Below are 11172 nucleotides of genomic sequence, written 5' to 3' on the forward strand. Positions count from 1 at the left end.
AGCCTGACATGACATCTCTTTATCCCTGTGTTAGTAGGGCAGGGGTGAGTGGGGGGATGGAAGAGCCCAATTCTAAAGCAAAGACACATGGGTTCACTTCAGAAAAATCAACTTTATTTGGTGGAAAACTATCTCTCATGTAAAATAAACACCTACCTAGGAAGGTCTGGGAAACCTTTTTGAATGACCCAGGGAGGCAGGTACATCCCAAATCTGAGGATGGGTTGAGGGATTTCTACCTCACAGAGAAGAGAGGAACTTTCCTTCCACTATGAGGGACTTGTGAGCAGAAAGTGTGGAAGCCCAGCATAGAGGGACCGGTTTGGAGGTAAGCTGAGGGCTAATGCTCCTTCCGGTCTCTCACAGACCCCTTGGACATGTTTTAAGCACATCAGAGACTGGGGATGAAGTAGTCCTCAGCCAGGGTCAGAGGTCAGGAGGTTGGAGGCTGTTCTCTGGGGTCGAGGGAAAAAGCTGGGAGGGCTCTTCAGGGTCAGAGGGTAGAGGCTGTGGGGATTGACCCCTGGAGTCAGTGTTTGGGTCTGGGGAGCTGGTCTGGGCCCACATCCCTCCCCAGGTCCTCAGGCCTTCTGAGTACAGCTCGTGGTTCTGTTCCTTCCACTGGCGAAATTTTGCTCCTGTGAGTTCAGGATCACCCAGGACTTCCTCCAGGACCTGCAGTTCCTGTAGCTTTGCCTGAGGTAAAAGTCGGGGGTTGGGGGGGAAGATCCACTGTCACCCAAGGAGGAACAGAACCCAGAAGTAGCTCTAAGTCCTGTGCCCACCACCAGGATACCCCGGCCCAAGAGTCTCTGTACACAGAACCTTCTAGAACTTGCCTCAGAACACAATTGAGCCTGGAATGGAGTATGGAGCCCAGGACTGGGCCCCAGAAAATCCAGGGCTTGTAGCCTTCAGTCTCCAGTCCAGAGCTCACAGTAGAGCTGGGAACCAGACACCGCCAGGGCCTGAGGCCCAGAACCTTATCCTAGCTGGTGCTCTGTGCGTCCAGCTCACCTTGAGTGTGCTCTGTAGTGCCCGGACACGGTGCACATGCTCATTGAGATGAGGGTCACGGTTTCGCCGCATGAAAGAACTCCGCCACTGTTCATGGGTCAAGGGCTGTGGCTGGCCCAGGAGGGACACGCCTCCCTGCCTCAGCCCCTGTACCATTCCTTCCAGGGCTCTGTCACTGCTATCTGTGGAATCAGGACGCAGGATGAGTACAGGTAACTATGCTCAGGACAGCCCCAGAGCCCAGTTCCCTGCTCCCAGGGGCAGCACCTAATGAAGAGCCAAAGGAGGTCCTAGGACTCTGCAGGGGTGAAGCCGAGGGCGATGTGTCATTCCAAGCTTGAGCTGGACCAGGCTGTGTCATGGCAGGAGGAGGAGGAGGATTAGCTTGAGCCCCACCCCACAACCTGCCATTCAGTCCCTACCTCCTGCTTGGAAGAGAGACTCTACTCACAGAAGCTGAGCGGGACCCTGCCTCTTCATCAGGGTCTTCTGCTTCGGTCTCACTGTAGCAGTCTAGGGTGGGGATTGGAGGAGCACAGATTGGGTTTGCAGAGCCATGGAGTGGGCCAGGGGATTTGATTTGTGGCATGGGCCTGGGGAAAGGCAGAGACTTCCTGGTGCCTGGGCTGCTCCTCCCACTCTGTGGTACACTCACCTTCCTCTCTGGCGGAGGGGGCCCGACCTAGAGTCTGATACTTGGAAATGCAGGTGACAAGATGCCGCACCCACCTGTAGGGACATGTGTGGATCATGGGGTTGCCACTCACCGTAGGTCCTAGCTCTTCACGATTAACCGACATCTTCTAATTTTTCCCCCTGAACTTTTTGTCTGATCCTGGAGCCTGAGTGTAGGAAGTACCCTACACTAAGCTAAATCTTCCACTTTCTTTCCTGTTTTCTTGAGACAGTGTCTTACTAGATTGCTCTGGTTGGCCTGAAACACACCATGTAGCCCAAGCCGGCCTCATACTTGTAATCCTCCTGCCTCGGCCTTGTAAATGCTGGAATTAGAGGGGTGACCCACCATGTCCCAGATCCACAGAACTTACACTCAGGGAGCAAGTGAGGTAGGAATACTTCTTTGCCCGTTTTGCAGATGACGAAACTGAGGCTTTCTGAGGGTTGGGGTTTGAGTCCCGAGTACCCTGAGCTCAGCTCTCAAGCGCTTGGTAGCTAGGGACTGCATAGAGTAGGGACGAGGAAGAGGCACTCACATGCTCAGATCAGACAGGGTCTCCGCGGCAAAGATGAAGGGCTTGTACACATCGTGGGTCAGCTGGAACACACTGCCAGGAAACAGAAAGAAGTCACAGCCCGCTCTGGGCATTCCCGGCCAGAATCCAGAAAGAGGCTAGATCGGGAATCCCAGCCCCCTGCCACTCTCCCGAGTCCCCGCCACCCTACCCTTCCTCTCCCCTTTTCTCCCAACCCCATCTTAGTCTGAGACTTAACTATTTTTTCTTCTGGTCATGCCCGCACTCCAGGCTGTAATTGGAGATGTTGATAAGTCCTTCCGCCTTTTCATCCTGGGGCAACCACAGCATGAGGGTCAGCAGGAAGCCATGGGCCCTCGAGGCTCAGCCAGCTTCCTAGTTACCCCTGACTCTCAGGGCTGAAGGTGTGGTCAAGGGTCACCTCTGAGCAGGGAAAGGGAGCAAAGGCAGCCAGAAAAACAGCCAAAGGGGAGGAGCCCTGCTCCGGTACACCCTTTAGCAGCTCTGTCTCCCAAAGCCTTTCCCTTCCTCATTTCCCCCCCTTTTCCCTTTCATGTGACAAACATCCAAACTCAGCTTTCCAAAGAAGTCTAAGGTCCCTGGAATAGAATGTGGGGGACGGGGCTCCCACACATCCCTTGTGATTTCCTGTATCCTAGCACGTGGCCCATTGTCCTTAAGGATGTATTCAGCCTTTTCCCCCCAAGTGCCTCTAAGATGTAGAGGCACTAAGATGTAGATGTAGAGCCTTCAGTGCTCTACCTCAGACCTAGATGCAGTAGGCACCCAAATGTCTATTGAGTGGCCTATCACTGGGAAGGATAAAAATAACGGGAGGGAAAGAAGAGGTAGGGAGAATAAAAGTGACTTTCTCTACACTTAAAAAAATGGTTTAGGGCTGGAGAGGTGACTCAGCAGTTAAGAGCACTGACTGCTCTTCCAGAGGTCCTGAGTTTAATTCCCAGCAACCACATGGTGGCTCACAACCGTCTGTAAAGAGATCCGATGCCCTCTTCTGGTGTGTCTGAAGACAGCTACAGTGTACCTATATATAATAAATGAATAAGTCTTTAAAAAAAAGTTTACATTTATGCATTTGGGGGCGGGGCTTCCCACAGACACATGGAGCTCAGAGGACTGCTTGTCAGACCATGTGGGTTCTGGGTACCATAGCTAACCCAAGTCATCAACCTTGATGACAGGCGCCTGTACCCGCTAAGCCATCTCACTGGCCTTTGTTTTCCAAAACGTGAGTCTCACTCTAATCTGGGCTGGTCTGAAATTTGCTATGTAGCCCAGTCTGATGTATGTCTGTGTACCCACCTGAGTGCCCACGGAAGTTAGAAGAGGGCACTGGGTTCCCTGGAACTGGAGTGTGGGTGCTGGAACCAAACGAGACCTCTGCAAGAGTTGTTTCAAGTGCTTTTTTTTTTTCTTTTCTTTTTCCTTTTTTTCGGAGCTGGGGACCGAACCCAGGGCCTTGCGCTTGCTAGGCAAGCGCTCTACCACTGAGCTAAATTCCCAACCCCTTCAAATGCTTTTTAACTGCTGAGCTGCTCTTCCAGTCCCCCTAGAACATTCCTTTATACATGTATAAACTCATTTCTCTACGAAAAGCCACCCCCACTTTCCAAACAGGAATATTGAGGCCTGCGAAAATATGGGACTCCCCTGAGTGGAAGGTGAGAGAGGTGGCCCTCAGCTTCCCCTGTTACCTAGGCAAGTGTATGTGGGCTCTCACCTGCGGTTGGCGGTACCAGTATAGGGTGTGTCCCTTGAGCACGAACCAGCAGCGACGCCAGCGAGCGCCCATAAAACCACCGGGTACCTTCCGCAGTAGAAGCCATCCATCACAGTCCGGCAGACCCAGCTCTCGGCAGGACACCCGCCGGCGGCTCAGCCTTGTAGCTATACCTGCCACAACACAGCAGACCCTGTTGGTGAGCGGCTGGCAAACATCCTTCCCTGAGTCTGCCTGTCCCTGTGGGATCCCCCCAGTAGAACTGAGATCCTTCTCAGGGCTTGTAATGACGTTACAGATGTCCTCAGGCAGAGTGACTTTGACTAGAGAAGCTGGGCATATAAATGGTGGTAGAGGGCAGAGTCAAGTGTCACACACACACACACACACACACACACACACACACACACACACACACAGTCACACACGAGAAAATTGACAATAGAGGGTGCTTTCTCACTGTCTCAGAGGCCTATGCTAGAAACCAAGATCTATGCTTTCCGGAAAAGCCGTCGTGCAGAAGACATGGATGTGCAGTGAGGGGGTCATACTCAGCCCTGTAAAGATTTCTAAGACCCCACTCAGTCAGGGCCTCTCATACCTTTTGAATTCTTCCGACCAACGGTGGGACTCTGAAAAGACCATGAAGAGATTAGAGAAGGGTCTAGATCCGGAGCCCGCGCCCCTCCCTGCCGAGTCCTTGAGTTTACCTTGTCAAGGTGTCCCGAAGCCTCCAGAGGTTCTGCTGTTTCTTCTGGAAGAGTGCCTGGTGGCCCAGGGGGAGTGGGCGTGGGCTGAGCGTCAAGGGAGGTAGAGTCTATCAGGCAGGGAGGAGGGATTGGGAAAATCCATGAGCTAGCTAGCGAGCTAGGCCCAGGCCTGAGGGCAGGAGTGTCAGCATGGAGAGTCCGTTAGGCACTCAGGGGCCCTGGCCAGAGTATGAAGATACCTGTCCACGCAGGGCTGGGGCTGGGGTTTCCATCTGTAGACAGGTTGAAGTCAAAAAGACCTTCGCGTGGAACCCTGTGGAGAGCAAGGAGACAGAAGATGAGCCCGTGATCCCTGCTTCAAGACACACCCTAAGGTGGAGCTTGTTACCTGGGAGACGGTGGGTTCAGGGGCAGCGATTGGCTTAGCCGCTGAGGGGAGTCCGGGGGCGTCTGGAAAGCAAGCAGAAACAAAGTGACCAAGGTGACCGTGGAAGTCTGAAAGCAGGTGTGGAGGGGCAGAGCAGCTACCTTTGAGGGGGTCTCTGGCACGGGAATCTTCTTTAGTACAAGGCTGACCCTTGCTGGCTCCCTCAGCAGCTCCCTCAGCATGTTTTTATGGGGCCAGCCGACCTGAGAGACAGGGAGACTGCGTTGGGGGGTCTGCAGCAACCCCGCAACTCTTTCCCTCTCAGAGCTACCTGCTGGGTCTAGCGCACGCGCTTCATGCCACCTTCAGGGGACCTCCAGGAACCCCTTTAACTGAGCTCTGTGGAAGGGCGGTCTAGCACCCAAGTGAGTTTCCACCCATCAGCAGTCATCATGAGACCTTCTCGTGTTGGCTCATATCATGCAAGGCAGGTCCCACAGCCCTGGTCTTCACAAGGAACAAAACCGTCCGGTGACGACCCTCCTCAGTGCCCCTTCCCTTCAGCCTGCCCCTTCCCCAGCACTCACCACCACCTGCTCATTGATTTGGATGATCTCATCTCCGGGCAGGATCTGGGAGCCGGTGGCAGCCTGGTGTGAAGAACGAGACTCAGAGAATGAGGCTTTCCTGGGGCCTGAAGCTGCCATCCGGGATAGACAGGGTATCGAGAGAGGTCGGGGCTCTTACCTGGACGCCTACTCGAGACACAAAGTGTAGGCAGTTGCTGGTGGTGTGAATTTCTAGGCCCTGGAGAGATAGAGGCCAAGTCAAGTAAAGCTTGGCTTCAGTAGAGGCAGTGGGCAGGGCCCCAACGTGGATCCCGGGGCTCTAAAGTGAGCAGAATGGGAATAGAGCCCCACGATGTCATTGTCCCAACTGCTGTGTAACTTTGGGCTTGTTGCCCCCACCCCTTACTCCCAGTAAGGCCACAGGGAAACGGTGTCACTGATTTCTGAGGTAACAGAGTCTCAGAAGTTTCTTGAATGGAGAACGGGATGGCATAGGGTTGGTAGGGAAGGGGGAGCAACTCTGATTTTCTCAACTGGTTGTTCCAAGTGTAAGTATCCTCTGCTTACACTCTATTAATCTGCTCCCCTCCCCCCGCAGAACCCTGCCAGGGCTGAGATGTGCTGCCTGGGCCACACGAAATAACCCCTCTGGTTTGGGAAAGATACCCAGGGATGGTGAGACCTCCAAGTAAATCCTCTGGGTCTCCATCTAAACACTTGTACACAGAAGACCTATCGATACAAGACGCTGGGGCTCCTGGGCCATGTTTCAGGGCTCGGCAAGGCTGCCAGGGGTCCGCAGGAAGAGGTTAGGAGTCGGAACTCACGGAAGGGTCGTCCAGCTGCACCAGCTCCAACACGGCCCTCTGTTCCAGCAGCTCCTCCGGGCTGCAGCCCAGGATGTTGTGACAGATTCCAGCCACACGGCCGCACTAAGGGAGGAGCTCAGGTTGTCCGGCTGCATCTGGTTCATGCCCTCCGCCTCCCCACCCACTCCGGACACTCACAATCCTCAGGGTGTTGCTTTCTTTCTCAGCCTCTAGGCAATCCTGAAAGCAGAGAGTGTAGGGGCCCTCCTTTAGAAGGGAGGGGGGTGGGCACCTTCTCCTGAGGACACACGGGGTGGGGGTAGAAAAGTCCTCTGATGTTCCTCCCTTGCTTTCTCTATACTGGTCTCCTTGACAGAATTATAATGGTCTCAGAGCTCCAACTCCAAGGTTTCATTCTGGACACTTGACTCAACAACGATCACGACACACGTCCTAACCTACCGGAGCTTCTGCCAGGGAAACCCCACGACCCACCCCATGGTCTGCTACCCCGCATCCAGAGCAGGCTTCTTCTTTTCTTGCTCACCGCACACACACACATCCCCCTCCCGCCCCAGCTCTCACACCCAACCTTGGTCTGATTCACAGGTTATAAAAAGCTCTGTGGCCTAGACCAGCCTGTCCCCTGTTCCCATACCTCCTGCAAGACTTGGCCCAGCTCTCCGCACAGCACACCAATCTCTTGGCAGGCGGAGAAGTCATTTAAGTGAGTGAAGAGGTACCTGGGAGGGGAAGGACAATTAAGATGTTGGACATAACTGTCCCCTGAGAATTGGAGATAATTCCTACCTTTGGTGGGATCTGCTCGGCACAGAACTTATTTGTCCTGTATGTACCCGTTGTAGGCACCAGGGAGACAGCCATTAACAGAAAGCGATATTATTAATGCTTTAACTACAATTGTTCTGGGTATTACAAATGAGCTATAACAGTGTTAACAGGGAAGGCATCCCTGAGGAGGTGATATTTGAGGTAAGACACACAGGACAGACAGTTGCTCTCCATTGGTTGAGGGACCAGGGAGATGATTCGTTAGTAAAAATGCTTGCCTCTAAAGCTGTCGACCTGAGTCCCTGGGTTCAGTGTCTGAGATGCCATGGTGGAAGATGAGAACTGATCCTTACAAAAGATGCTCTGACCTTTGCCACACTCCTATGCGCGTGTGTGTGCACACACGTACACATCAAACACGCAAACAAACTCAACCGTTGATAAAATCATTAAGACGACAAGCTCTAGGGTGGGGTGGGAAGCAAGGTGGCCCAGTGGCCCAGCACAGATCTGCTCTGACCTATCAGATCAACAGCCAAGGACTGCTTTTCTGTCCCAGACCCTAGAGGATACCAAGGACAAGAACAGTCACTAGTCACCCGTCCATCCCTAGTACCTGTTGAGCCAAGAGAGCAGGGCATGAGCCTCCCGTACCAGCTCTACAGCAGCATTGAGGACATCGGCGGGTGTCTCAGCACAGTCTCTCAGACGGCCTTGGACCAAGCTTTGGAAGGCCTGGGTCCTGTCCAGCAGCCCCTGGGCTAGGCTCTTGAGGTTCTCAGTCTGTAACTTAGAGCCCTGCAGCACGAGGGGGGCATGTTACTGCATCTGCCCTGGCAGCCAGCCCACGTGGGCAAACCCCTAAGCTAGTGGATGCTACAGCCAGTGTGGGCAATGCTCACTCACCAGGGCCCGGAGCTGTTCCACTCCATGTAGAATGAGCTCCTGGTGGCCCAGAGGCCACACGGTCAGAGCCTCGAGGTTTTGGGGACAGAGCTGCAGCAGGTACTTTCCAGGCAGCTCCCAGTCCTCGAAGGGATAGTCCTGTAGGACGTCATCAAGGCCTGGGGCAAAAAGGGGGTCAGAGTGGGGAAACAGGTGTCATTACCATTCTGAGATGTTATTATATCAGAGCCCTTCCCCTCCCTCCTGTCCCTAATGACAACCCTGAGACCCTGGGTGTGTTCTGCCCTTCTCACGGCTGATTCTTCTGAGTCGAAAACCATAGACAGCGGTGACTCTAGCAAGTGTGCCCAACCTACTGACGTTGACATCTACCGAATTCATGCCCAAATATCTTGAAATATAGTCACCACGAAACACAACAAACAGGGCCCTGGTGGCTCTTCCCAAGGACCCACGTTCAATCCCCAGCACCCACATGGCAGCTCACAACTGTCTGTAACTCCAGTTCCAGAGGACCTGGCACTCTCACACAGACATATATACAGGTAAAACACCGATGCACATTAAAAAAAAAATCTTTAAAAAAACAAAAACAACAAAAGAAGCTAGTGAGATGCTTCCGTGGTTAAGAACAATCCATACTGTTCTTGGCAGGGACCTAAGCTTGTTTTCCCAGTATCCATACCCCAAGCACGTGGAGTAACGGAGACCTGAGTGGGGGCTAACACTTAAAATATAGACTAGTGGGTTGGGGATTTAGCTCAGTGGTAGAGCGCTTGCCTAGCAAGCGCAAGGCCCTGGGTTTGGTCCCCAGCTCCGAAAAAAAGAAAAAAAAAATATATAGACTAGTTCTGTGCCTAAATTTCTTCGCATACAACAGGAACAGGACTGGAGAGATGGCTCAGTAGTTAAGGGCACTTTACTGTTGTTACAGAGGACCCAGGTTCAGTTCCCAGCACCCACAGGGTAAATCACAACCATCCAAGAGCACTCTCCAGGTACACATACATATGTGCAGGTAACACACACACACACACACACACAGACACACACACACACACACACACACAGAGTAAATAAAATACCTAAAATGGGAACGACAGAAGTGCCTGCTTCTAACCATGCATTGTAGATGATGACTGTGGGCCACTCAGTCCACAGTCACACATCAACAGCCATTCACATTGCTGCCGGGCTGTCTACCATGACCTGACTTTGTGGGAGGCAATGTTTTGAGAACTTTACCCATAGTTGGTGTGGTAGTGCATGCCTTTAATCCCAACACTTGGAACAAGGAGACAAGAGGATCCCTGAGTTCACAACCAGGGCTACACAAAGAAACCCTGTCTCAAAAAAAAAAAAAAAACAAAAAACAAAAAAAAACCCAACAACCAAAAAAAAAAAAAACAAAAAAAAAAAAAAAACAAAAAAAAAAACAAAACAAAAAAAAAAAAAAAACGAACAAACCAACCCAAAAACCAAAAACCAACTTTACCCATCTGGCTCCTTTGTCATTTCTACAAGGTGGGGACCACCCATCATCGTCCCTGATACAGAACTGGGAAAACCAACGGAGATGCAGCGGCATGTTCAGACGTTGGTAGAAAACCTCCCAGAGCTGTCATGGGGAATGTGTGGTCATTAGATGCTCCTCCTGATTTCCCCTGCACCATTAAGAGCGCTGGATTGGGAGCTCAGGAGCCAGGGTTACTCAGACAATTTCTTTCCTGTGTTGAATGTGCTGGTCTGCCGTCCTCCTCATTTTGTCCGATTCATGAACAGTGAAAGCCAGACCTGTGGTCACCGTCCTGGTGAGTTGGTAGTGCTGGTCTGGGCCCCAGTGTGGGAGTCTGACTGGGCTCTGCTGGGCTGCTCACACGGAGAAGGCCTCCAGGCAGGCTCCAGCTGTCGTCGTCCCCCCCCACCCCCAGCCTGCACACTCCCTGCTGCAGTCACAGATCGCCCTGAGTCTAACTGTGTTTGTGACTCTTGGTCACCTGGGGAGTGATCCTCACTCCCGACGACGGAAGCCCCAGGGCGGAGTTGTGTCACCCCTTCAGTATGACTGGGGTTTCTGTTTCTCTTACTGCCAACCTCAGGCTGGGAAAATGACACCAGGGCCGGCCCTGTTCCAAGACTGAATAAATCACTTCCTGGCTCTGTGTATGTTTCTACTTCTGAAAAATGGGCTTACTAATAGCTCTCAGGGCCCTGGGGCACAGAGAAGATGACGGAGATAAAGGGGGCGTGGGCCACCAGAGCCTCCCTGTTTTACCTATTACCAGGTGGCCTCCTGCCACCCTGGCGGGCGCTAGAACACACAAAAGTCCAGAAAAGACCCCTTCCTGCGTCTTGGGCCCTGTAGTGTCGCCTGGCCTGTACAGGGGACTCTGGTAGGCTGGTACAGGGCAGACGCTCTATAAATACCTGTTGACTAATAGACTCCGCAGGTTCTTTCTCCTTTTTCCTCCCTACTTTTTGGTCCAAGGGACACCGCACTAATCCCCTTGAGCCCACCCCACCCCCGCCTCTCCCGGTTCACCCACCTCTCAGCCAAGCTGCCACCTTCCCGGGGGTCCAGGTCTCCACGGGCTCCATACTGAGCTCCGCCCGCAGCGTCCAGACCCTGCAGGAATTTCCGCTCCTAGTCGGAGCCCGGAGCCCGCGGGGCTGGGCCAGAGTAGCAGGGCGGAGCCGCTGCATACCTGGGCCCACGTGGCCACCCAGGTGAGGCGCTGCCACTGTCATTGGTCCACCGCCTGTCTTCCTTCTGCCCTGCCCCTCTGCCATCCTAGGACTTTGGCAGCTAAGCAGTTGGGACTCCTGGGCTGGCGCCAAGAGGTGTGACTCAGGCAGTCCGGAACTGGCATGGTGTTCATTCAAAACTGGCCTCACCGAGGAGGATCCCTGCAAGTTTGACCTTAGCCGGGTCTACATAGTGAGTTCCAGGCTATCCAGAACTATGTATCAAGACTTGTCTCAAATATCAACAAAACAAAAAACAAACAACTAGGCCCATACCCCAGCCGAGAGGACCCTAACCTCTC

General features: G+C 53.1%; 1 protein-coding gene and 1 long non-coding RNA gene across 8 annotated transcripts; one reads left to right on the forward strand and one right to left on the reverse strand.

Annotated features, from left to right (window-relative positions):
* Positions 1-92: 92 nt before the first annotated feature.
* Positions 93-10920, reverse strand: Cnksr1 (connector enhancer of kinase suppressor of Ras 1). Of its 6 annotated transcripts, none has more exons than XM_063287451.1 (22): positions 10672-10920; positions 8126-8283; positions 7836-8017; positions 7086-7170; positions 6626-6667; positions 6446-6550; positions 5797-5856; positions 5637-5699; positions 5211-5312; positions 5071-5132; positions 4922-4995; positions 4683-4789; positions 4574-4604; positions 3973-4145; positions 3555-3632; positions 2470-2543; positions 2232-2303; positions 1673-1746; positions 1469-1530; positions 1285-1369; positions 1018-1199; positions 93-696 (listed from the first exon to the last, which is right to left on the reverse strand). In XM_063287451.1, the coding sequence occupies exons 1-22, from the start codon at positions 10913-10915 to the stop codon at positions 427-429; spliced, it is 2385 nt and encodes a 794-aa protein (XP_063143521.1). In that variant the 5' UTR covers positions 10916-10920; the 3' UTR covers positions 93-426.
* LOC120103003 (uncharacterized) lies at positions 563-3311 on the forward strand. Of its 2 annotated transcripts, XR_005505038.2 has the most exons (3): positions 563-701; positions 1183-1229; positions 1926-3311. It is a non-coding gene; the product is annotated as an uncharacterized LOC120103003 (long non-coding RNA). The 2 variants fall into 2 exon arrangements; XR_010051993.1 differs by having other exon boundaries at positions 1183-3311.
* Positions 10921-11172: the final 252 nt, after the last annotated feature.

The sequence above is a fragment of the Rattus norvegicus genome, chromosome 5, assembly GCF_036323735.1.
Source record: "Rattus norvegicus strain BN/NHsdMcwi chromosome 5, GRCr8, whole genome shotgun sequence".
Classification (NCBI taxonomy): Eukaryota; Metazoa; Chordata; class Mammalia; order Rodentia; family Muridae; genus Rattus; species Rattus norvegicus.